The 27,365-nt window shown below is 43.8% G+C and overlaps 1 protein-coding gene and 1 long non-coding RNA gene across 3 annotated transcripts in view; one reads left to right on the plus strand and one right to left on the minus strand.

Annotated features, from left to right (window-relative positions):
• treh (trehalase (brush-border membrane glycoprotein)) overlaps nucleotides 1-12,598 on the minus strand; it is a 32,769-nt gene extending 20,171 nt beyond the window's left edge. The window contains exons 1-4 of the mRNA XM_059639073.1: nucleotides 12,518-12,598; nucleotides 10,695-10,796; nucleotides 8,255-8,355; nucleotides 3,095-3,236 (exon numbers count right to left, since the gene is read on the minus strand). Of these exons, the coding sequence (XP_059495056.1) occupies nucleotides 3,095-3,236; nucleotides 8,255-8,355; nucleotides 10,695-10,783 (332 nt within the window). The 5' untranslated portion in view covers nucleotides 10,784-10,796; nucleotides 12,518-12,598. The remainder of the gene's footprint in view (nucleotides 1-3,094; nucleotides 3,237-8,254; nucleotides 8,356-10,694; nucleotides 10,797-12,517) is intronic.
• A 696-nt stretch (nucleotides 12,599-13,294) lies between these two features.
• Nucleotides 13,295-27,130, plus strand: LOC125467043 (uncharacterized). Of its 2 annotated transcripts, none has more exons than XR_007250549.2 (3): nucleotides 13,295-13,395; nucleotides 14,961-15,018; nucleotides 25,686-27,130. It is a non-coding gene; the product is annotated as an uncharacterized LOC125467043 (long non-coding RNA). The 2 variants fall into 2 exon arrangements; XR_007250550.2 differs by lacking the exon at nucleotides 13,295-13,395 and adding an exon at nucleotides 14,724-14,831.
• Nucleotides 27,131-27,365: the final 235 nt, after the last annotated feature.

Raw genomic sequence — 27,365 nt, forward strand, 5'->3', positions numbered from 1 at the left:
ATCTTCGGTCCGCCTCCCCCTCTCTCCCTATTTATTCCAGTTCCCTCCCCCCATCCCCCTCTCTGATGAAGGGTCTAGGCCCGAAACGTCAGCTTTTGTGCTCCTGAGATGCTGCTTGGCCTGCTGTGTTCATCCAGCCTCACATTTTGTTACCTCTGACATCTGTCCTATATCTTTCACCCCTCAATTTAAAACTATGCCCCCTCGTGCTCGCCATCACCATCCTAGGAAAAAGGCTCTCCCTATCCACTCTATCTAACCCTCCGATTATTTTATATGTTTCAATTAAGTCACCTCGCAACCTTCTTCTCTCTAATGAAAACAGCCTCAAGTCCCTCAGCCTTTCCTCGTAAGACCTTCCCTCCATACCAGGCAACATCCCAGTAAATCTCCTCTGCACCCTTTCCAAAGCTTCCATATCCTTCTTATAATGCGGTGACCAGAACTGTACACAATACTCCAAGTGCGGCCGCACCAGAGTTTTGTACAGCTTCACCATAACGTCTTGGTTCCGGAACTCGATCCCTCCATTAATAAAAGCTAAAACACTGTATGCCTTCTTAACAGCCCTGTCAACTTGGGTGGCAACTTTCAAGGATCTGTGTACATGGACACCGAGATCTCTCTGCTCATCTACACTACCAAGAATCTTACCATTAGCCCAGTACTTTGCCTTCTGGTTACTCCTACCAAAGTGCATCACCTCACACTTGTCCGCATTAAACTCCATTTGCCACCTCTCAATCCAGCTCTGCAGCTTATCTATGTCTCTCTGCAACCTACAGCATCCTTCGTCACTATCCACAACCCCACCGACCTGAGTGTTGTCTGCAAATTTCCTAACCCATCCTTCTATGCCCTCATCCAGGTCATTTATAAAAATGACAAACAGCAGTGGACTCAACACCGACCCTTGCGGTACACCACTAGTAACTGGTCTCCAGGATGAACATTTCCCATCAACCACCACCCTCTGTCTTCTTTCAGCAAGCCAATTTCCAAGCCAAGCTGCTATATCTCCCACAATCCCATTCCTCCGCATTTTGTACAATAGCCTACTGTGGGGAACCTTATCGAATGCCTTGCTGAAATCCATATACACCACATCAACTGGTTTACTCTCATCTACATGTTTGGTCACCTTCTCAAATGAATTCAATAAGGTTTGTGAGGCACGACCTTCCCTTCACAAAACCGTGCTGACTATCCCTAATCAATTTATTCTTTTCTAGATGATTATAAATCCTATCCCTTATAACCTTTTCCAACACTTTACCAACATATGAGGTAAGGCTCACTGGTCTATAATTACCAGGGTTGTCTCTACTCCCCTTCTTGAACAGGGGAACCACATTTGCTATCCTCCAATCATCTGGCACTATTCCTGTAGACAATGACGAGTTAAAGATCAATGCCAAAGACTCGGCCATCTCCTCCCTGGCTTCCCAGAGGATCCTAGGATAAATCCCATCCGGCCCAGGGGACTTATCTATCTTCACAGTCTGTAGGATTTCTAATACCTCTTCCTTGTGAACCTCAATCCCACCTAGTCTAGTAGCCTGTATCTCAGTATTCTCCTCAACAACATTGTCGTTTTCTAGAGTGAATACTGTTGAAAAATATTCATTTAGTGCTTCCCCTATCTCCTCTGACTCCACACACAACTTCCCACTACTATCCTTGATTGGGCCTAATCTTACTTTCATCATTCTTTTATTCCTTAAATACCTATAGAAAGCCTTAGAGTTTACCCTGATCCTAGCCACCAACAACTTCTCATGTCTCCTCCTGGCTCTCCTGAGCTCTCTCTTTAGGTCTTTCCTGGCTACCTTTAGCCCTCAAGCGCACTAACTGAGCCTTCACATCCTAACATAAGCCTTCTTCTTCCTCTTGACCAGAGATTCCACTTCCTTCGTAAACCATGGCTCCTGCACTCTACAGCTTCCTCCCTGCCTGACAGGTACATACTTATCTAGGACACACAGGAGCTTTTCCTTGAATAAGCTCCACATTTCTAATGGGCCCATCCCCTGCAGTTTCCTTCCCCATCCTATGCTCCCTAAATCATGCCTAATCTCATCGTAATTGCCTTTCCCCCAGCTATAACTCTTGCCCAGCGGTATACACCTATCCCTTTCCATCACTAAAGTAAACATAACAGAATTGTGATCGCTATCACCAAAGTGCTCACCTACTTCCAAATCTAACACCTGGCCAGGCTCATTACCCAGTACCAAATCTAATGTGGCTTCAACCCTTGTTGGCCTGTCTACATACTGTGTCAGGAAGCCCTCCTGCACACACTGGACAAAAACTGACCCATCTATAGTACTCGAACTATAGCGTTCCCAGTCAATATTTGCAAAGTTGAAGTCCCCCATGACAACTACCCTGTCTTTCTCACTCCTATCGAGAATCATCTTTGCTATCCATTCCTCTACATCTCTGGAAGTATTTGGAGGCCTATAGAAAACTCCCAACAGGGTGACCTCTCCTTTCCTGTTTCTAACCTCCGCCCATACTACCTCAGTTGATGAGTCCCCAAACATCCTTTCTGCAACTGTAATACTGTCCTTGACCAACAATGCCACACCTCCCCCCCTTTTACCATCTTCTCTGTTCTTACTGAAACATCTAAATCCCGGAACCTGCAACAACCATTCCTGTCCCTGCTCTATCCATGTCTCCGAAATGGCCACAACATCGAAGTCCCAGGTACTAACCCATGCTGCAAGTTCACCCACCTTATTTCGGATTCATTTACAGATTATTACAGATGATAACTTGTTAAGTGTTGGGAAAAACCTCACTGACCAGAACTCAACTTGTGAAAAGGTACACCAGAAATTAAAATCTATCCAATTAGATTAAAAAGAAATCTAACGTTGCACTGAGGAAATGGTACGGAACTGAAAGTCCAAGTAGATGATGTAATAAGGTTGGACTTCAATCTCCAGCCAGAGGGTGTAGAGTTTTCAAACGGATATAGTTGTAAATAAAAGATCAAGTAATCTTTAAATACTTCAGCCAGGCTTGGAATTTAACCTCAAAGAGAGGAAAGCGAAGACAGAGAGATCGTTACTTTTACACCTACTGATCACCCCAGTCGGCTGGTGTCCATTCCTCAAACTCCTGTCCAGGAGCATCAAAGTATGTTTTGACAAAATGTTTCAGTTGCTCCTTTGTTAGCTCCGCAGTAGGGGAGGTGAGGTTTTCAAAGGCTTCCAAAATGACATCTTCAGATTTTCAGAGGGGATAAGAGAAAATTTTAAAACATGATCAAAATATGAATCTATTGTAAAAGCTGATGGTAATCACAAGTCAGTAGCTTTCTCTCAAATGACTTAATATATTGTAAAATATCAAGAAAACAAAATTACTGAAGTTCATAGTATTTACAGCAGAGAAACAGACTATTTGGTTTGAATGGTTTGTTTTGGTACTGTCAGTTCCAACAAAAAGGTTACAACCCGAAATGTTCGTTTTGTTTCTCGTTCCAGAAGAGCATTTCCAGCAGGTTTCTGTTGTTGAGACTTGCAGCATTTGCAATATTCCACAAAGGGTTTACTAATTGTGTTTATGTCGTGCACAAGCATCTTCCCATCTCACTTCATCTATCACATCAGCATACTTTATTTTGTTCTCCTTCATATTCCAAGTTTCTCTTAAAAGCATCAGTGCCATTCTCCTTGGCCATTCATTGTGACAGAGAGCGGGGAGGGTGTGGAACACTGAGTCAAGGCTTCTCATGAATTTTCAATTGAATTTTTTTGATGATTACCATCTTCTAGTTAACCACTTGTTACAGGGAACATCTTTGCTAGACGTACACTATCACATTCTTCCAATCTTAAGAACGCCATGATGTCACCTCAGTTTATAAAATGAAGAAATAATACGCAGCCTACTTTGACTTTGCAGATAAGCAGAAACCCTCAGTTCAGTCAGTGACTCAGTTCAACCTGGTCTGCTCTTTCCCTTCACATATCCTTCCCGTACAATTCTCGGGTGTGATAATGACTCAGTCAGAGAAGGCAACAGATTCCATCTCTAGGCCCGTACTCACTGAACCTGGACAATAGCAGGGGCTTCAACTAACCTCAAGTCCTTGGGTGAGAAAGGATCTATCCTACAGGCAGAATGAGACAGAATCAAGCTGAACTGCGATACCTCTCAAAGACAATTGTATGACTACCCGACTGTCTTCAGCTCACACGCATGACAAATGGTCAAGGTTTAAATACATCCCAGTGAGACTCTTCAAAGGTGGGGAGCTAAGAGGAGATGGAAAAAGTAGAGGTAGGGTGGGAAAAGTTTCACGTTGAACAGTTGTGCCCTCGAGCAACTTATTTTTGGATGAGGATTATTCCGCGGCACAAGATGGTGGGCCGAAGGGCCTGTACTGTGCTGTACTTTTCTATGTTCTAACTCACCATATTGGTAGTTAAATCATTGTAGGCAACCAGATATTTAAAGATGAAATGGGTTCATCTCTGTAAAGTGTTTTCCACACATTTTGTCTCCTCATTATCTCTCGATGCCATTGGCAATCTAAATAATGTCTACAGGATTAGTAACTCAAAAGACCCTGGGATCACTGGCTCAAGTCAAACCAGGCTGGCTGGTGGAATCTAAATTCAATGAATAAAAATCTGAAACTGAAAGCTAGTTCATGGTACTCTTTGAAACTTTTGTAAAACCCATCTGGTTAATTAATATTCAGTAGGGAGGAAATTGGAAATCTTCAGCTGGTTTGACCTACACACAAGTTCAGATCCACAGCCATACGGTTGACTTAACTGTCCTCTGAAATGGCCTAGCAAAATCACTCACTCAGTTTAAGAGCAATTCAGAATGGAAAGCAAGTGCTGGCCTTTGCCAACATTGCCCACATCCCACCAAAGGCACGGGGGGCAATGGGAGGGGGGAGCCTCCTATAGAATCAGTGTCACACAGCATGGGAACAGGCCCTTCAGTCCAACCTGTCCGTGCTGACCAGGTTTCCTAATCTGAGCTAGTCCCATTTGCCTGCATTTGGCCCAGATCCCTGTAAACCTTTCCCATCCGCACACCTGTCCAAATGTTTTTAAAATGTTGTAATTGTACTCACTTCTACCACTTCCTGTGGCAGTTCGTTCCATGTTGGCATAACTCCCTGAATACATTGCCCCTCTGGTCCCTTTTAAAATCATTCCCCTCTCACCTTAAACCTATACCCCCTGGGTTTGGATTCCCCCTCTACCCTGAGAAAAAGATCTTAGCTATTCACCCTATCCATGCCTCTTATGATTTTAAAAACCACGAGAAAAGTCACCTCTCAGTTTCCGATATTCAAGGGGAAAACAGTCCGAGCCTCTGCTTATAACTCAAACCATCGAGTCTCGGTAACATCCTCGTAAATCTTTTTGGCAGATTAATAACATCCTTCCCAGAGCAGGGTGACTCGAATTGTACATGGGACTCCAAATGTGGCATCACTAATATTTGTACAGCCACAACACAATGCCCAACTCACATTCTCAAATGTTCTGACCGATGAAGGCAAGTGTGCCAAGCTCCATCTTCTCTACCTTGTCCAACTGTGATGCCACTTTCAAGCAACTATGTACCTATGCTCCCTGGGGAATGTTCTCTGTTCAAGAATACTCCCCAGGGCTCTAACATTAACTGTGCAAGTTCTGCCTTGGTTAATCTTACTAAAATGCAACCCATACATTTATCCAAATTAAACTCCATCTACTGTTCCTCAGCCCACGGACCCAGTTGATTCAGATCCTGTTGTATTTATATAACCTTCCCCCCTGTCCATAATACACTGATTTTAGTGTCATCTGCAAAATTAATAACCATGCCTCCTATATTCTTATCCAAATCATTTTATATAAACGACACACAAGAGCACACCCAGCACCAATCTTTGCAAAATACCACTGGTCACAGGCTTCCAGTCAGAATAACAATCCTCTACCACCAGCGCCTCCTACTGACAAGCTAATTTTGTATTCAATTGGCCAGCTCTCCCTGTATTCCATGTGATCTAAACATACTAACCAGTCTAACATATGGAACCTTGTCGAAGGCGCCGCTAAAGCCCACATAGATAATGTCTATTGCTCTGCCTTCATCTGTCTTCTTTGTCACCTCTAAAAAGTTTCATTCATGCTCCATAACATGCAAACACAACTCTTCCCAGGAAGTGCTAACATTTATTTCCTATTCAAAACAAGGAGTGAGGGTTATAACACATTTCAAGTCCCAGTGAGCCTGCACAAACATGGAACAAAATTAGCTCCACATAGAGCCAAAAATGTAAGGCTTCCAGAACTGAAATTTTTCCAATTGTTTACCACCTTCCCTTAATTTGGTTCTTTAAAAATATAAACATAGTGGCATTATCGATGGGCTAGTAGTCTATAACACCAGACTAAAGCTCTGGCTACAAGATTGAATCCCACTTTGTCAAATGGTGGGATTTGAATTCAATAGAATTCTTGAATGAGAAATCTGGTTTAATTTTGACCATTTGTTGGTAAAAACCCATCTGTTCACAAGTGTCCCTTAGGGACGGGAGTCTGTCTGGCCTACAAGTAAATACACACCAACAATGTGGTTGACTCTAACCTGCCCTCTGAAATGCCCCAGTAAGCCATCAGATAAGAGGGGACAGGTGGATAGAGGAGCGATAAGACACAGTCACAAGTTATAGGTCATAATTTGCTTAACTGGGGAAACACCAAGTACATCTGGTTAGATTTTTTACCCTAGTGCCAGAGATCGGAACACAATTCCCCTGTATCTTACTGGAAGAAAGCTGCAAATGAGGTAAAGGGCAATTTGTATCTGGCACCTCAAAAATGAATGAAAACAAAACAGTCTAGCACCTTAATTAGACAGAATGACTGAGAAAGAAATAAATGGAAGATATTGAGGCAACACAGTGACTGAAAGAGAGGTGGAAAGAATTTAAAATATTAAAAGTCTCCAAAATAGCAAACTTTCCATTTTTATCTTCCTGGAGAGCTTTAGTGGCAGTGCAGGAATTTCAATCTTATCAAACAATAAAAGGGTATATTTATGCTGTTAGGTTCTATTCTCAACCACATAGCAAAGTTAACAACTGATTAAATCCACAAACAGCAGTAATTTGAAATTTCACAGGTGAGTTTGAAGCAGAGATTCTGTTGCTGTTGGGCCAGTGTCAACCATGCAAGGACTTGGTGAGGCTATTCTAAACTCATGGGGTATCGCTTCCTGGCCAGAAGTTGGACAATTTACACATTAATAATTGCATGTGCTATTCAACTATTATTTTGCCAACAAATTCTGGGCCCAAGTGATGAGCTTAAGGAAAGTAACAAGAGGAAACTTTCTCACTTTACACACATGATATCCTGAATGGTAACAAAGGGAGGTAATTGACAAATGGAAGCCTTAATTCAGAGATTCAGGTAATGTTTGAGGGGCCTGGGTTTGAATCCCAACCCCCATGAGATGGTGGAATTTGAATTTACTCAAAATCTGGGAGAATCTAATAATGACCGTGAAACTATTTTCAACTGTTGGGAAAAACCCATCTGGGATAGAAATCGCAAGACTCACGTTACAAAAACCAAAAGAACTGCAGATGCTGTATATCAGAAACAAACATAGAAATTGCTAGAAAAGCTCGACATGTCTGGCTAGAACCCTGAGGAAGGATCATTCAACCTGAAACGTTAACTCTGATTTCTCTCCACAGATGCTGCCAGACCTGCTGAGCTTTTCCAGCAATTTCTGTTTTTGTCTTCCTTACCTGGCCTGGCCTACATGTGACTCCATACCCACAGCAAAGGTGACTCTAAACTGACCTCTAGGCAATTAGAGATGGGCAATAAATGCTGACCGAGCCAACGATACCTACATTCCATTAACAAATATTTTTTAAAAATCACCAAGCCCCAACTAAATTAAGTGGAGAGAAAAAACGTGAAATCATTCAGTCAGGCTACAGCCTATCTGAACCCATTCCAGGTTTGTAGCCATTACTGTGACAGAATGCACAGGAGTAGTTACAACAGGTGAGGGTCAACGTACAGAATAATACACTTCAACAAAGACACTATCATCATCTCAAACTCAGTGATTAACTAAACTGGCTGATTACTTTATGAATTTTATTTACAAGTACTGTTTTAAAGAAACCCTAAGAGAAGTATTCTTTGGAAGCTAATGAAATGTAATCAATAGTTGACAAAGGAGAAAAAGTATCACATACCTGGATTCACCTTTAACTTCATATCCACAAAATGTTTGTCATCATCAAAGAGCTTGGCCATCTGCACTTTGTGTAGAAGCTTTCCAGTACAGTAAATGTGGCTGGATATATGAGAGAAGCAAGAAATTGAATTGACATTGTACATGTATTCACTCACTGTTATAGCACAGTTTGTGTCACATTTAGTAAACCTTTAGCATATTCATGCCATTTAATGTCCTTCACCAGGGAAATCCCTACATTCCTACAATCCATACATATCTAAGTCTTTGCTCCTGTAGACCAAATAGGTATTTATCATAGTCTGAGGCCATGGTTTGCTCAGTTTAATGGGGTGATGGATTTAAAATCCTAGTTACTAACAAATTAGATCAGTACTAAAAACAGCCCTTCTCTCTACTCCAGATCCATAAATTTTAAACAGGGCAAACCAATGGTGAAAAATATTTTTCAGGGTTGCAATTTGGAAACCCTGCTTCATGGTTAAAAGGTTTACAATGTCCGTTGCCTACTTCTACAGTTCACATACAATACCCAATTCATTGTGCTCGTTCTAGACAATACTGCAATCTACTGAATCATGGACAGTATAACTATGAGAGAGTCTAAAACACTAAATCAAGATTTTGGGACACTTGCCACTCTGCAATTCCATCAGGCGAGCAACGTTCCTGTAACTGTATGTACCTAAAGTAATAAAATGTGAGGCTGGATGAACACAGCAGGCCAAGCAGCATCTCAGGAGCACAAAAGCTGACGTTTCGGAAAGTAACAAGAGGAAACTTTCTCACTTTACACACATGATATCCTGAATGGTAACAAAGGGAGGCTTTGGGGAAACCAAGCGGAGGCTTGGAGACCGCTTTGCAGAACACCTCCGCTCAGCTCGCAACAAACAACTGCACCTCCCAGTCGCAAACCATTTCCACTCCCCCTCCCATTCTCTTGATGACATGTCCATCATGGGCCTCCTGCACTGCCACAATGATGCCACCCGAAGGTTGCAGGAACAGCAACTCATATTCCGCCTGGGAACCCTGCAGCCTAATGGTATCAATGTGGACTTCACCAGTTTCAAAATCTCCCCTTTCCCCTACTACATCCCTAAACCAGCCCAGTTCATCCCCTCCCCCCACTGCACCACACAACCAGCCCAGCCCAGCCCAGCTCTTCCCCCCCCCACCCACTGCATCCCAAAACCAGTCTAACCGGTTCTTCCTCTCACCCATCCCTTCCTCCCACCCCAAGCCGCACCCCAATCTACCTACTAACCTCATCCCACCTCCTTGACCTGTCCGTCTTCCCTGGACTGACCTATCCCCTCCCTACCTCCCCACCTATACTCTCTCCACCTATCTTCTTTACTCTCCATCTTGGGTCCGCCTCCCCCTCTCTCCCTATTTATTCCCATTCCCTCTCCCCATCCCCCTCTCTGATGAAGGGTCTAGGCCCGAAATGTCAGCTTTTGTGCTCCTGAGATGCTGCTTGGCCTGCTGTGTTCATCCAGCCTCACATTTTATTATCTTGGAATTCTCCAGCATCTGCAGTTCCCATTATCTCTGTACCTAAAGTAAGTTTCATTTGACTCATCTGATGTGGTTTGTGGCCCAAGAGATTGTCAGACTGCTACATCACTTCTGATGAATTTTTCCACTAATAATGGTGTGCAAGTTCCATCCCGCATAACTGATCCCCAACTATCATTGCCTTAGCCAAAAAAAAGCTCACATCCAAGAGAATGCAATTCGCTGCATGATATAGTATTACATTAATACTTATTGTCTTTAAGATAGATTACATACCTTTTTTTTAAATGAGTTAAAACCACTGCCATACATTCAACAAACACTAGGCCACCCCAAAAGATATGCAGCATTTGGTATATTCTGTGACAGGCAGGTAAAAGCTCAAATTAGTTGGATGTGTACTCTTGATCTCTACAACGCATAACAATACATGCACATAGATGGAAGATTTCAGATAGGAGTCTATTTCCATCAAAAACAGGGAAAGATGGATGCTGGGAAGACTGGCAGATGAACGAATGAACAAGATACAAGGAAGGTTTCTACTACAGCAATGTACTTCAAAACAAAAGGTAGGCCACTGCCACACCTGTACAATATACAAAAACAGTGCTTGTCAGAAATGTCCTCTATTGTCTTCAGTGGATTACTGGAAATCAGAGTTAATGTTCACAAACACACTGAGAGAGAGAGAGAGAGCGTGAGAGAGCAAGAATGAGCGTAAAAGAGGGAACCTGGTCCAAGGCCTCAAACCCAAATAGGCAGGCACGGCCGACATTGCAGCACTTGCTCAGCATTGCAATCTGTGGGCAGCTGTTAACCCACAAACCTCCAACTCAAAAAGTGAGGAACTACCAAATTAGCCAATCTAGCACTGAAGTCATTGTTATACTCAACAGAAAAGAAACACTTACCTGTCACAAGGGGAAGAAGATCTTGCTGCAGATCCACGATCACATAAACAAAGTGCTACCACCCGCCAAATCCAAGACTTCAGAGCCATAATTAAATGAAGCCTGGAGGCAACAATCACCTAATTAGTGTAGCAACAGCAGGACAATTAAGCATGAAATGAAAGTTAATCTCAGTGCAAAGGTCTAAATAACAGGAATTTGATGATAACTCAGCAAATAAAAGGGGCAAAGAAGTAATAACATCAATAACTAAAGACCACTGAATGTAGTGCTTAGTAAAGTTTAGAGTTGATATTCAACAAATTCTGAGAAGTTAATATTTCATTAAAAGTCTCTCCATAAAATGTGAATGGTCAATGTCCAGTTCATTCTGAATTAAGTCTATTTCCACCTACCTGATTAAACTGTGGGTGTGGTTAGGCATTACAACTCAAAATTTGGGGGATTGGCTGCTATTCCTCATCATCATCCAGTGAACCCTGATGGAAGTATATTGTTGGCAACACCTGACAGGTAATGGTTGTAGGGGTGACCTGTACCTGACCACATTAGGTGACTTGTACCTGAACGCACTAAGCAGCCCATATATGCTTACCAGATAGCAGACATAAGCTACGCAAAACTGAGCAGCCTGCTCACACAGTGAAATACAACACCACCTTTGGACAGAACAAAGAACAAAGAAAATTACAGCACAGGAACAGGCCCTTCGGCCCTCCAAGCCTGCGTCGATCGACATCCTCTGTCTAACCTGTCATCTATTTTCTAAGGGTCTCTGTCCATTTGCTCCAGATATCTGTTAAGGCCCCGGCTATTTCCTCTCTCGCTTCCCTCAATAACCTGGGATAGATCCCATCCAGACCAGGGGACTTGTCCACCTTAATGTCTTTTAGGATACCCAACACTTCCTCCTTCCTTATGTCAACTTGACCTAGAGTAAGCAAACATCTATCCCTAACCTCAACATCTGTCATTTCCCTCTCCTTGGTGAATACCGATGCAAAGTACTCGATAAGAATGTCACCCATTTTCTCTGACTCAGCTCATAACTTTCCTTCTTTGACCCTAAGTGGGCCAATCCTTTCTCCAGTTACCCTCTTGCTCTTTATATATAAATAAAGTGCTAGAAAAGTCAGTAAAAAAAACACTGAGCGTTCCCACCCGAGACGGTTCTAATAAAAGGATGTCTCAGGAGAGATAAGTGACCAATCCCAGCTTTAATAATGAAAGGAGGACTGTCATAACATTAAGGGGCTGGATTAGGTCCTATAGCAGCTGCAAAGTTAACAGCTAAAGTTACTTTGTAGTAAATAGTTGCCTCTTTGAAGCTACCAGCAATATTAAATAGTTTCTAGCTAAAAATGCTCTAATCATAGAAGTTGGTTTCAATACATAACCAGGATAGAATAGAAGCTTAGACATAGTAGGAATTGCAGATGTCCGAAACGTCAGCTTTCCTGCTCCTCTGATGCTGCTTGGCCTGCTGTGTTCATCCAACTCTACACCTTGTTCTCTTAGAATACAAGCTTAAATGTTTAAGGCTTGTATGTGAAGCTTAACTAGCCTTAGGAGACACCTCTTATGCCCGGAACAAGATAGATTGATCACAACCTGTCAATTACAACATGCTGACAGTAGAAGTAGTTGTATAACATTACACTTCCAATCAACTTTATAACAGAAATTAAACTTATAGCAATTAATTAAGACTGACACTTCATAATGTAAAAATATAGTTGGGACAGCAGGAAATTAAGAGGAACTGAATGTGAAACAAGACAGCACCAAAATACAATGGGTAACAGAATTTGAGATGCTCTTACAGATTATGAAGCCAGAGAAAGGCCCGAAGGAGTTCAGCCACTAAACATTTGGAATGTGATATGAATAGGATGAAAATTAAGATCCCACGGCCAGGAGACTACAATGTCTAGCTAATACCATAAGATCATGGGAACCTAAGGCTGTCCATGGATGTGTCAATCACTGATTAGATATCCTACAGGATTGGGTGTTTGAATTAGGGGGCAGGACAGTGACTACGTTGTACTTGATTATTGTCACACAAAATGTTTAAAAATGCTGTATTACTTTGTAAAAGCAGAGGGTGTATTATTGATCTATCTTCCAGAGTCAGATTCATGGAAGATCTTTTCGCCCTCTCCCTGCACAAACCAGTTTCTGCTGGAATAAACACCTTTCACTTTGCCCAAATCCTGCCTGCCTCCAGAGGCTGTGTGCCAACTCTGCGCGGGGGTGGGGGGGAGAGAGGGGAGTGTTAGCTCCTACAGATTGGCCTGGCAAGCAGGGTACCCTGCCTAAAGATGGTACACCTTGGGCCATGGTCTGGGGGAAGTATGGTTATTCACCACCCTTTCTAGTTAGCATAGCACTTGGTAAGGGGCCTCTGTAGACTAGGGCATAAAACAAACTTTTAGATTGGAGCGTATACTTAGAAGAAGGATCAGGGATAGTGACAGTGGGCGCCTATCACGAGAATGTGTAAAATAACACCAGAATGTGAAATAACGCGGGAACGTGCGTAATAACAGGGAAGAGGAGGTTGAGTATCCCACTGCTACTGCGTGCAAAAATAAGAGGGAAAAACCCAGCAAAATAAGAGTAAAATAAAACAAAATAAGAGGGAAAAAAAATGAAACAACGGGGAGACCAGAAATCTCTGGCATGAGAGAAGTGCAAGGTAGGAAAAGAACAAAGGTTTGGGAAGTAATAAAACAGTAAAATAGAAGCAGATGTAGTTGGGAAAGTGGCAGGGAAGGACTGTGGAAATAAACGGGATGGTGTCCAGAATGGTCCATTGAAAAAAAAATGCTGAAACATGCCGAAATAACTCTCGTGTTCATAAACAAGAAAGAGACAGTGAGAGATGGCTCTCTCTACTGGTTCGCTGAATCTTGTACAAGTGTTAACTCTTTGTGGTCTGGTTTGAATGTACCTTTGTTTGTTGGTTGCTAAATGTTGTTTTGTGCAATTTGTGTGTTTTTGTTCCTGAAAGCTCAAGATTTGGGGATGCTTTGAAGTTAGTTTGCATTTTGGGTATGTGTGGTGTGCCTGTAGAAGTATGAGGCATGTGTGGTTAATGTGACATCTGTTTAAGAAACTCTCAGTGGTCGTGCAAAGCAGAGGTCTGTAACAAAGTGTTGATTTTAAAAAGGTTATTTGTCAAGCTTGGTCAAAAAATTGTTTAGAGAATTGGCTCTGTATTCTTTTTGGACTTTGGGTAGATTTTAATTTCAGAAATTAGTGTGTTTAGAATTTCATTTATTGACCAGAAATTTCTGATGAAGGGTCTGTGCCAGAAACGTCAGCTTTTGTGCTCCCTGGCCTGCTGTGTTCATCCAGCTCCACACTCACGAACTTGCAAAAACCATCTGATCACAAGCGAATCTTTAGCTCTGGATGCTAACATCTGTTCATGGTAAAGGTACTGTGATATGAAAGAATGCAAATGATAGGAAATTTGGAACCATGGAAATGTAATTCTCTTTGAACAAAATTTTGATGTGTTCTAAAATCTGAGAAAGCTGATAGATGAATTAGAAAAGGCAAACTTAACAGAGAAAGTGGTTAAATATTAATTAACCTATTCTGCTTGACATGATACTTCCTTAGAAATTTAAAGTCCATGATATTTTACTGTTACTGGGTGAAGTAATGTGTGGATAGAGAACTAGAGGATGAAAACAAACAAACACAAATTAATAAAGTACTCAAATTGGCTACGACGGCAGAAAATAACCAAAAGGAAATAAAAAGAAACTGGCAGCAATTGTTACAGGGTATGGGTGGCAGGCCTCAATCAGGCACTCTCAGCCCTCAGATTGAAATAAAAATTGCAGATTGCATGATCAATGCTAGTACATATGTGTGTAAAAATACTGCAGATAGATTATTAGGAATGGACTTGTTGGAACAATTTAGAGCTGCGATTACGTACAAGAAGTGAAAATTGATTGGGATTGCAGATTTAAATTTAGAAGGTCACAGATTGCATGCAATCCTTAAGAGCATCTATATTGTTGAGGTTGGTTGGCTCGCCGAGCTGGTTTCTTGTTTTGTAGACGTTTCGTTACCGTGCTTGGTAACAGCCTCAGCACAGCCTTTGATGAAGCATCGGTGGGTTTTCGCGCCTGGTTTTTAAACTCTGTTGCGATGGATTGCCTCAGATCCAGGTTTCCTTTGTAATAGAACGTACATGGGGTCAAATTCAACGTGTTTATTAATAGCATGCTTCCCTTTTTGCAGCGGAGAGGGGCAGGAAGAGCGGGAGCAGAGAGCGGAAGAAGTGGAGCTTGCTGGGAAGGTGAGTGATTGTTTTTAAGTGGGTGCGTTCTAAACCAGACACCCTACACCGTAGGGTCTCCCTCCCACCCACCTCCTCTAACCTTAATAAGCAGCTGTAGACTCAGTAAGTTTTTCAGGTTTTCTCTTTTTTTTGTTTCTCTTCCTAGTTTAGTACCGTGTGAACTTTCAGATGAGCGCGGTGTGGATGTTAGGACAGTTGAATGTTCCTCCTGCGGAATGTGGCAGGTGAGAGAAACAACACGTGTCTCCCCTGGCCACATCTGCAGGAAGTCCACCCAACTCCAGCTCCTCGAAAACCCGGAGTTAGGGAACTGGAGCTGGAGCTGGAGCTGGATGGACTGCGGATCATCCGGGAGGCTGAGGGGGAAATTGAGAGGATGTACAGGGAGGTGGTCACTCCTCAAGCACAGGATAAGGACAGCTGGGTTACAGTCAGGGGGCGGAAAGGGAACCGACAGACAGAGCAGGGATCCCCTGTGGCCGTTCCCCTCAGCAATAAGTATACTGTTTTGGATACTGCTGGTGGGGACGGCCTACCAGGGGAAAGCCATAGTTGTCAGTTGGCACTGAGGCTCAGAAGGGAAGGGGGGAGAGTAGTGAAAAGCTAGTGGTAGGGGACTCAATAGTTAGACAGATTGACAGGAGATTTTATGGTGAGGAACGGGACTCCTGGAAGGTATGTTGCCTCCCAGGTCAAGGGCAAGGGCCCAGGATGTCGCTGATCGGGTCTGCAAGATTCTGAAGGGGGAGGGTGAGCAGCCAGAAATCGTGGTACATATTGGCACCAATGACATAGCCAGGAAAGGGATTGAGGATCTGAAAAGGGACAACAGAGAGCTAGGTTGGAAGCAGAAGAGCAGGACAAGTAGAGTAGTGTTCTCAGGTTTGCTACCGGTGCCACAAGATAGCGAGGTGAGGAACAGTCAGCGAGTGCAGCTTAACACGTGGCTATGCAGCTGGTGTAGGAGGGAGGGCTTCAGATACTTAGACCATTGGGATGCCTCCTGGGGAAGGTGGGACCTGTACATGAAGGACGGGTTGCACCTGAACTGGAGGGGCACAAATGTCCTCGGGGGGAGATTTGCTCGAGTGGTTCGGGAGGGTTTAAACTAATTTGGCAGGGGGGTGGGAACCAGAGCTACACATCTGAGGGGGGAGGGGGTGTAGTAGTAGATGAGGCAGTAGCAGGATGCAGTGAATCTACCGGGAGGGTTTTTCGTGTGGTGGAACAAAGGGATCGGTTAAAATGTGTCTGCTTTAACGCAAGGAGTGTCAGAAATAAGAGTGACAAACTTAGAGCATGGATCAGTACTTGGGACTGATGTTGTGGCCATAACGGAGATGTGGGTTTCACAGGGGCAGGAATGGCTGCTAGATGTTCCAGGGTTTAGAACATTTAAAAAGAACAGGGAGGGGGGGAGAAAGAGGAGGGGGTGTAGCGTTGCTAATCAGAGAGTGCATCACAGTGAGAGAAATGAAGGTTGCCGAGGAAGGTTTATCAACCGAGTCAGTATGGGTGGAAGTTAGGAACAGCAAAGGAGCAGTCACCTCACTGGGGGTTTTCTACAGACCCCCAAATGGCAGTAGGGAGATCGAAGAACTCATTTTTCGGCAGATTGTTGAAAAGTGCAAACGTATCAGTGTTGTTGTTATGGGTGACTTCAACTTTCCCAATATAGATTGGAACCTCCTGAGTGCAGATGGTTTGGATGGAGCCGTTTTTTGTCAGGTGTGTTCAGGAGGGTTTCCTTACTCAGTATGTGGACAGGCCGATGAGGGGGGGAGGCCATTTTGGATTTGGTGCTCGGCAATGAGCCAGGACAGGCGTCAGATCTCGTGGTGGGAGAACACTTTGGCGACAGTGACCACAACAGCCTCCCATTTACCATAGCCATGGAAAGGGAAAGGAGCAGTTACCAGGGGAAGATATTTAACTGGGGTAAAGGAAACTATGACGCTATCAGACAGGAGTTGGGAAGTACAGATTGGGAGCAATTGTTCCACAGAAAGGGCACAACAGACATGTGGAGGCTGTTTAAGGAGCAGTTGTTGCAAGTGATGTATAAATTTGTTCCTCTGAGACAGGTAAGAAGGGGTAAGATTAAAGGAGCCTTGGATGACGGGAACAGAGGTGCTTCTTGTCAAAAAGAAAAAGGCAGCGTACGTAAGGTGGAGGAAGCAAGGGTCTAGCACAGCTTTAGAGGACGACAGGCTTTCTCGGAAGGAGCTCAAAAGTGGATTGAGGGGGGGCCAGGAGGGGAGACAAGAAAGGTTTGGCAGGAAGGATTAGGGAGAACCCGAAGGCATTTCGCTCATACGTGAGGAATAAGAGAATGATCAGGGAGAAGGTAGGGCCGATCAGGGATAGCGTAGGGAACTTGTGCGTGGAGTCTGAGCAGATAGGGGAAGCCCTAAATGAGTTTTTTGCTTCGGTTTTCACTAAGGAAAGGGACCTTGTTGTGAATGAGAACTTTGAGGAGCAGGAAAACAGGCTTGAACAGATCAAGATTGAGGAAGTTGATGTGCTGGAAATTTTGGTAAACATTAAGATTGATAAGTCCCCAGGGCCAGACCAGATTTATCCTAGGTTGCTCCGGGAAGCGAGAAATGAGGTTGCTAAGCCACTGGCGAAGATCTTAGCTTCCTCACTCTCCCCGGGAGTCGTAATGGAAGATTGGAGGGAGGCAAATGTTCCTCTTTTCAAGAAAGGGAATAGGGAAATCCTGGAAATTACAGACCTGCCAGTCTTACGTCTGTGGTCAGCAAGGTTTTGGAAAGAATTCTGAGGGATAGGATTTATGACTATTTGGAAAAGCATAACGTGATTAAAGGGAGGCAGCATGGCTTTGAGATGGGCAGGTCATGCCTTACAAATCTTATTGAGTTCTTTGAGGATGTGACTAGAAAAGTTGATGAGGGTCGAGCAGTGGATGTGGTGTACATGGACTTCAGTAAGGCATTTGATAAGGTTCCCCACGGCAGCCTCATTCATAAAGTCAGGAGGTATGGGATACAGGGTGATTTGGCTGTCTGGATTCAGAGAGTGGTTGTAGATGGTAAGTATTCTGCCTGGAGGTCAGTGCTGAGTGGTGTCCCACAGGGGTCTGTTCTTGGGCCTCTGCTCTTTGTTGTTTTTATAAATGACTTGGATGAGGAGGTTGAGGGGTGGGTTAGTACGTTTGCTGATGACACAAAGGTTGGAGGTGCCGTTGATAGTATCGAGGGGTATTGCAGGCTTCAGCGAGACATTGACAGAATGCAGAGCTGGGCTGAGAAATGGCAGATGGAGTTCAACCTGGATAAATGCGAAGTGATGCATTTTGGAAGGTCAAACTTAATATAGGATTAAAGGCAGGATTCTCAGCAGTGTGGAGGACCAGTGGGATCTTGGTGTTTAAGTGCATAGCTCCCTCAAAGTTGCCACCCAGGTGGATAAGATTGTTAAGAAAGCATATGGTGTTTTGGCTTTCATTAACAGGGGGATCAAGTTTAAGAGCCACGAGGTTATGCTGCAGCTCTACAAAACCCTGGTGAGACCACACTTGGAATATTGTGTCCAGTTCTGGTCGCTCTATTATAGGAAAGTTGTGGAGGCTTTGGAGAGGGTGCAAAGGAGGTTTACCAGGATGCTGCCTGGACTGGAGGGCTTGTCTTACTCGGACTTTTCTCTCTGGAGAGAAGGAGGAAGAGAGGTGACCTGATTGAGGTGTACAAGGTAATGAGAGGCATGGTTGGAGGTGATAGCCAGAGACTTTTCCCCAGGGCAGGATTAACTGCCACAAGGGGTCACAGTGTTAGGAGGAAGGTATAGAGGAGACGTCAGAGGGAGGTTCTTCACCCAGAAAGCTGTGAGAGCATGGAATAGTTCACCAGTGGTAGTCGTGGAAGCGGAGTCATTAGTGACATTTAAGCGACTGCTGGACATGCACATGGACAGCAGTGAAGTGAGGGGAATGCAGGTTAGGTTATTTTATTTTTGGATTAGGATTATTCCACGGCACAACATCGTAGGCCAAAGGGCCTGTACTGTACTGTGCTGTGCTGTGCTGTACTTTTCTATGTTCGACAGTGGCATGATTCTAGAAACTCTCATGCCTTTCTCTGTGTAGCCTGTCCCAGGATCTTGGGTGTTGTCCCAGTCGAAGTGGTGGTTTTCCTCGTCCATGTGGATTGAGATGAGTGGGTACTGGTCGTGTCTTTTTGTCGCCAGTTGGTGTTCATGTACTCTTGTTAGTTTCCTTCCTATTTGTCCGATGTAGTGTTTCTCGCAGTCTCTGCAGGGCATCTTATAGATGATATTGGTCCTGTCCATGGACCCTGTCACTTCCAAACCCTAACCCAATCGCATGCTCACCCGATCCAAGGACCCACTCCCTGCCAGGGACAGGACCAACTTTATCTACAAGATCCCCTGCAGACACTGCAAGAAACACTACATCAGACAAACAGGAAGGAAACTAACTAACAAGAGTACATGAACACCCATTGGCTACAAAAAGACATGAACAAAACTCACTCATCTCAATGCACATGGACAAGGAGAACCACCACTTCGACTGGGACAACACCAAGATCCTGGGACAGGCTACACAGAGACTGGCACAAGATTCCTGGAAGCATGGCACGAAAGTAACAGGGTAGTTGTTATGGGGGCTTTAACTTTCCAAATATTGACCAATGTTATGGTTCAAGTACATTAGATGGGTCAGTTTTTGTCCAATGTGTGCAGGAGGGTTTCCTGACACACAGTGTGTAGATAGGCCAACAAGGGGCAAGGCCACATTGGATTTGGTACTGAGTAATGAACCAGGTCAGGTGTTAGATTTGGAGGTAGGTGAGCACTTTGGTGACAGTGACCACAATTCATTACGTTTACTTGGACGATGGAAAGGGATAGGTGAATAGTGCAGGGCAAAAGTTATAGCTGGGGGAAAGGCAATTAGGCAAGATTTAGGATGCATAGCATGGGGAAGGAAACTGCAGGGGCTGGGCACAATTGAAATGTGGAGCTTGTTCAAGGAACAGCTACTGCGTGTCCTTGGTAAGTAACTACCTGTCTGGCAGGGAGGAAGTGGTCGAGCGAGGAAACGCTAGTAAAGAAATTGAATTTCTTATCAAGAGGAAGGAAGCAGTTTATGTAAAGATGAGGCGTGAAGGCTCAGTTAGGGCACTTTAGATTCTTCCTGGCTAACTTGTAATTCTCAAGAGAGTGCTAAGAAGAGCCAGGAGGGGACGTGAGAAGTCTTTGGCAGGTGGGAGCAAGGAAAACCCTAAAGCTTTCTATAGGTATGTCAGAAACAAAAGAATGACTAGAGTAAGATCAGGGCCGATCAAGGACAGTAATGGGAAGTTGTGCATGGAGTCTGAATAGATAGGAGAGGTGCTAAATGAATATTTTTCATCTGTCTTTTTCCTTTTGTGAATACTATGTTGTCAAGGAGAATACTGAGATACAGGCTATTAGACTAGACAGGATTAAGGTTCATGAGGAGGTGGTGTTAGCAATTTTGGAAAATGTGAAAATAGATAAGTCCCCTGGGCCCGATGGGATTTATCCTAGGATTCTCTGAGAAGCCAGGGGGGAGATTGCAGAGCCTTTGGCTTCGATTTTTTATGTCATTATTGTCTACAGGAATAGTGCCAGAAGACTAGAGGATAGCAAATGTTGTCTCCTTGTTCAAGAAGGGGAGTAGGGACAACCCTGGTAATTACAGACCAGTGAGCCTTACTTCGGTTTTGGGTAAAGTGTTAGAGAGGATTTATCATCATCTAGAAAGGATTAATTTGATTAGGGATAGTCAACAGTTTTGAGAAGGGTAGGTCTTGCCACACAAACCTTATTGAGTTCTTTGAGAAGGTGACCAAACAGGTGGATGAGGGTAAAGCGGTCGATGTGGTGTACATGGATTTCAGTAAAGCATTTGATAAGGTGCCCCATGGTAGTGTATTGCATAAAATATGGAATCATGGGATTGAGGGTGGATTTAGCGGTTTGGATCAGAATTTGGCTAGCTGTAAGCCAGCAGAGGGTGGTGGTTGATGGGAAAATGTTCATCCTGGAGTTCAGTTACTAGTGGGGTACCACAAGGATCTGTTTTGGGGGCACTGCTGTTTGTCATTTTTATAAATGACCTGGATGAGGGCGTAGAAGGATTAGTAAAGGGTTAGCAAATTTGCAGATTACACTAAAGGCGGTGAAGTTATGGATAGTGCGAAAGGATGTTGCAGGTTATAGAGGGACATAGATAAGCTGTGGAACTGGGCTGAGAGGTGGGAAATGGAGTTTAACGCAGAAAAGAGTGTGAGGTGATTCACTTTGGAAGGACTGACAGGAATACAGAGTACTGGGCTAATGGTGAGATTCTTGGTGGTGTGGATGAGCAGAGAGATCTCAGTGTCCATGTGCATAGATCCCTGAAAGTTGCCACACAGGTTGACAGGGCTGTTAAGGCGGCATACGGTGTATTAGGTTTCACTGGTGGAGGGATCGAGTTTCGGAGTCATGAGGTTATGCTGCAGCTGTACAAAACTCTGGTGCGGCCGCACTTGGAGTATTGTGTACAGTTCTGGTCACCGCATTATAAGAAGGAGGTGGAAGCTTTGGAAAGGGTGCAGAGGAGAATTACTAGGATGTTGCCTGGTATGGAGGGAAGGTCTTACGAGGAAAGGCTGAGGGACTTGAGGCTGTATTTGTTAGACAGAAGAAGGTTAAGAGGCAACTTACATACAAGATGATCAGAGGACGAGATAGGGTGGACATTGAGAGCCTTTTTCCTGAGATGGTGATGGCTAGCCCGAGGGGACATAGCTTTAAAATTGAGGGGTGATAGATATAGGACAGAAGTCAGGGGTAGGTTCTTTACTCAGTAGTAAGGGCGTAGAATTCGATGCCTGCGATAGTAGTAGGCTCACCAACTTTAAAAGGGCATTTAAATGGTAATTGGATAAACAAATGGATGACAATGGAATACTGTAGGTTAGATGGGCTTCAGAGATAATGGGAACTGCAGATACTGGAGAATTCCAAGATAATAAAATGTGAGGCTGGATGAACACAGCAGGCCAAGCAGCATCTCAGGAGCACAAAAGCTGATGTTTCGGGCCTAGACCCTTCATCAGAGAGGGGGATGGTGAAGGGTCTAGGCCCGAAACGTCAGCTTTTGTGCTCCTGAGATGCTGCTTGGCCTGCTGTGTTCATCCAGCCTCACATTTTATTATCTTAGATGGGCTTCAGATTGGTTTCACAGGTTGGCGCGACAGAGGGCTGAAGGGCCTGTACTGCGCTGTAACGTTCTATGTTCTATGTTGAACACCCAGAATCCGAGCTACAAATCTACTTCAAAACCTTTAGAGCATCTATGGTTGTCACAGTGAGTGGGAATGGGACCCTGAGAATACCTACCATAATTTGGGGCACATCACTGCTAATTTATGGGTAGCCACCAAAACCGACAAATGCCTGGAAATGTACACCCACCTAATGGGCAGTAGGCCATCAGACCTGAAGCTGTTGAGGCAGTTAAAGAGATTGTGAAAGATTTGGAGAAACAAGGAGAGGGATATGATTCTTCTCCCTGCTCCAAGAGAGGGATAGAAACACGTGGTCAAGTTAAGGAAGAGTCATTACAGGGGCCAGATGTGAAATGCACGTTTGCAGATGGGACACAGAACCATGGTAGGCTGTGGCTAATTTGAAAAGGGAGCTTTTAGCAGGAGACGGGATAGAAAGCGGTCAGAGTTTAAGTGACTGCACTAAAAGTACTTACTGCAGCCCTAAACTTAGGAAGAGGGCAAAGGGTTAACATCTACACAGACAGGTGTGCCTTCAGTCTAGTCAGTGACTACATGATGGAATGGGCAAACTGAGGTTATGTTCCTTCCAACGTTAGTGTAATCCAGCATGAGAACCCAGTGGCTGCAGCGACTGAACCAAAAACAGCAGTAATTAACATCAAAGCACAGAGGAAAATTTGAACACCAGAGCAGAAGGGGAATAGTTATGCAGATAGTGCAGCAAAAGCAATGCTAGAACAGACAGTGAGAGCCTTAGCAGATAAGAGGCAGCAGAAAGCCAGAGATAATTGGAACATTTTAAATTTACAAGTGGCAGCTAGTTCAGAAGAAAAAACAGGACAGATAAAAGATGGGGCAATGTTAGGATCAGATGATATTTGGATAAAAGATGACAAAGTGGTAGCCTGCACATTCTGCCAGCAGGCATAATGTAGTGTTGGCCATGGGTTAGTACACATTGAGAAATAATGATACAGTTGATAATAGAAAAGAATGGGAAGAGACATAACCATATTTTGGCAGCAATGTGCTACATGTGCACAGAGAGAACCAGGGCTGGGAACTAAAATTAAAATGAGCCATCAATCCCATCTAATGGGGCCATGGAACACATTCAAATGGATTCCACAGGGCCACTCCCACAAAGTCAGAAGAAGAAATACTGTCTGGTCATCGCTGAGCAGTTTACCAGATGGGTGGAAGCTTTCCCCACAAAAGACTGTATTGCAACCTCAGTGGCAACAAAATACTGACAGCGTAAATAATACCCAGGTGGGGTGGGGTGGGGGGAATCCCCCTACAAGTAGATTCAGACCAAGGGACCTGCTTCACTGGCAAGTGCCTTAAGGAAGTACATAAACTACTGGGAGTAACAGAAAGGTATCATATCCCCTGCCACCCAGAGAGCTCAGGGATGGTACAGAGAATGGCTAGAACACTGAAAAAACGCTCTGACTAAAGCCATGATAGAAGGGGTTAAATGGAACTTTTCCCTACCAGTCATTCTAATGGCCCAGAGGACAATGCCCTCTCGGACGACTGGGGTAAGTCCCTTTGAACTCATGACAGGATGAACCATGACACTCTCCCAGGACCTAATCATGATGGACAGCAGGGAAGAGAACAGAAGTGACTAACAGCAAAAGACAAGCCCCTCGAAATCCCTCTGAGAATCTACACAGTTCATGGACAGGCATGAGGCCAGCAGCTTGTTAAGAACTGAGTCTGAGGGCCACCCACAACAAACAGAAATACCAGCCCAGGATCAAAGCTTCTGGTAAAAATAATCCCAAACGAAGGAGCCTAGTCCCCCAGTGGGACCTCACTAGGTAACAGAAGCACACTTATTAACGAAAATGGAATTGGTAAATGGAGACATTCTAGACAGCTGAGAATATAGTGCTTAATGGGGCGACTGTCCAGCTGGCTAGTCTCCCCCTCCCAGGTTTAGAGGGACCTCATCTGTACAAACTAAACAGCAGGAACAGTTTCCTCACCCCAGGACAACAACCACAACAGATTAAGGTTACATGTAAATGAGAGATACAGTTGTGTTGTAAAGACTAATTCAGAACATTGCTGACATTAATAAGAGTATGAAAATGCTAATCCTGAGGCTCCTCCTACTTTTGGTCCTATCGGAGGCTGATAGGTGAGTGTGATAAGAGGAATTTGAACGTTAATGTTTTTATGCTTATCACATGCGTATGCTAGAGAGCTTACTGTTTCCAATTGTTGGGTCTGCACTTGCCCATACGCTCTAAAAAGGAGGGAGACCAATGCGACACATCGCTTTTAATGCTTCAGAATTAACTGAATGGGTAACAAGACAGAATGGCTCAAAACAGGGAGATAGAGATGGGCGTCCAATCGCGGGAGGTATTTACTAAATACTGACCAAGAAATGGCACAATGGAAACCAGAGTATAACCTGAACAAAAACTTTACAGGATGATACCAACCCAACGACACAACCTCATGACCGCCATCCTTCATCACGCTGGCTAACACATCAGGGAGAGGGAGTCCTGATGGCTTGATCTGTCCAACGAGAATTGAAAACCAAACATCAGGAACACCCATGGGACTTAGCAATTGGACCCAGAGTTATATATACCTTCTCCCAGAACCCATTAGGGCACTCTGTGACTACAGCATCCCTAAATGTGTCTTTCCTCACACACGGTGGCCCTAGCCTCCTGGCCTTCAGGCATCTCACGAGTAACAGAACATTCCAACACCACCAGTACCCTGTGATCATTACCGGATTCATCCCATACAACAGCAACTAATGTGCATGGGCACAGAGCCTATGCCTGGCTACTTCCAACCTGGGTTATATTACTGGGCCTACATGGTACCATTCATATGCCACACAAGTGTCCCTCCTACAGGTGATGCCACGATGACAAAAACATGCAATTTCAGGAGTAGATTCACTCCTCTCCATTTTCTTACCCTGGCACAGCACAGACAAGTCCTCCAGATTTTCTATCAACTTGGTTAAAGTCTTAGAGCAAATGGCCAATGACTCCTCACGAACTTTAAAATAAATGCAGAAACGCCAAACGAAGCATAACATTATAGAACAGAACTGCCCTCAACATGATGTTAACCAAGAATGGAGAAACTTGTGCACTCAAATCAGAAAAGATGAGTGTACATACATCCCCGATAACTGAGAAGCAATTACTGATCCAGCTGACCACACCCAAAAATAAGTGGATAAACTCAAGACAGCCTCCCTCTTCAACTCTTTGGAGTTGGGCAACAGGGTGGATGGGATCCCTTGGGGCACCCATTGCACAGAGAGTAGTAATGTTTGTTGTAATACTATTGATGTTACATTGTTTTTGTCTTGTAAAATAAAAGATGATCACATAATGAAGACGACGACAACTGCAGAGGAGCCACGGACCAAGGGACTGACCCTACTACAAACCAAGCCAGGCTATTAATGGAACGACAAAAAAAAAGGATCATGGATGCAACATAATTTGGTGAAAAATACTCTTTGAATTTGCCTTGGACGTTTGACCTCTGATTTGGATAGCATCAATTTCTAGTGGCCCTGCAGCCATGATGCGGCCTTGGGCTTGGGGATCCATACCTGGCCACATTAGGTGACTTGTACCTGAACGCTCTAAGCAGCCCATATATGCTTACCAGATAGCAGACATAAGCTAAGCAAAACTGAGCAGCCTGCTCACGCAGTGAAATACAACACCAGAAGTGGTAGAAGTGGACAGAAGTGCTAGAAACGTCAGTAAAAAAAAAAAGAGCATTCCCACCCGAGACGGTTCTAATAAAAGGATGTCTCAGGAGAGGTAAGTGGCCAATCCCAGCTTTAATAATGAAAGGAGGACTGTCATAACATTAAGGGGCTGGATTAGGTCCTATAGCAGCTGCAGAGTTAACAGCTAAAGTTACTTTGTAGTAAATAGTTGCCTCTTTGAAGCTACCAACAATATTAAATAGTTTCTAGCTAAAAATGCTCTAATCAATGAAGTTGGTTTCAATACATAACCAGGATAGAATATAAGCTTAGACATAGTACGAATTGCAGATGCCCGAAATGTCAGCTTTCCTGCTCCTCTGATGCTGCTTGGCCTGCTGTGTCCATCCAACTCTACACCTTGTTCTCTTAGAATACAAGCTTAAATGTTTAAGGCTTGTATGTGAAGCTTAACTAGCCTTAGGAGACACCTCTTCTGCCCGGAACAAGATAGATTGATCACAACCTGTCAATTACAACATGCTGACAGAAGTAGTTGTATAACATTACACTTCCAATCAACTTTATAACAGAAATTAAACTTACAGCAGTTAATTAAAACTGACACTTCATAATGTAAAGAGAGAGTTGGGACAGTAGGAAATTAAGAGGAACTGAATGTGATACAAGACAGCACCAAAATACAATGGGTAATAGAATTTGAGATGCTCTTACAGATTAGGAAGCCAGAGAAAGGCCCGAAGGAGTTCAGCCACTAAACATTTGGAATGTGATATGAATAGGATGAAAATTAAGATCCCACGGCCAGGAGACTACAATGTCTAGCTAATACCATAAGATCATGGGAACCTAAGGCTGTCCATGGATGTGTCCATCACTGATTAGATATCCTACAGGATTGGGTGTTTGAATTAGGGGGCAGGACGTTGTACTCGATTGTCACAAAATGTTTAAAAATGCTGTATTACTTTGTAAAAGCACAGGGTGTATTATTGATCTATCTTCCAGAGTCAGATTTATGGAAGATCTTTAAACCATCTCCCTGCACAAACCAGTTTCTGCTGGAATAAACACCTTTCACTTTGCCCAAATCCTGCCTGCCTCCAGAGTTTCTGTCCCAGGCCAGAAAAACACTCCTACTGTGGTCACAACAATATATTTGCGATTGGGGTGCAGAAAAGAAACAGACTAAGAGAAAAGGTATGAAACAAAAGTGTTCTAGGAGACATTTCAGGTGAGACATCAAAACAGAGTTTCTCAGTTCAGATGCATCATATTTAGGGATGTTCCTTAGTTAGTGGTCAGCCAAAACACAG

This window comes from Stegostoma tigrinum, chromosome 32, assembly GCF_030684315.1.
Source record: "Stegostoma tigrinum isolate sSteTig4 chromosome 32, sSteTig4.hap1, whole genome shotgun sequence".
In the NCBI taxonomy this organism is placed as follows: Eukaryota; Metazoa; Chordata; class Chondrichthyes; order Orectolobiformes; family Stegostomatidae; genus Stegostoma; species Stegostoma tigrinum.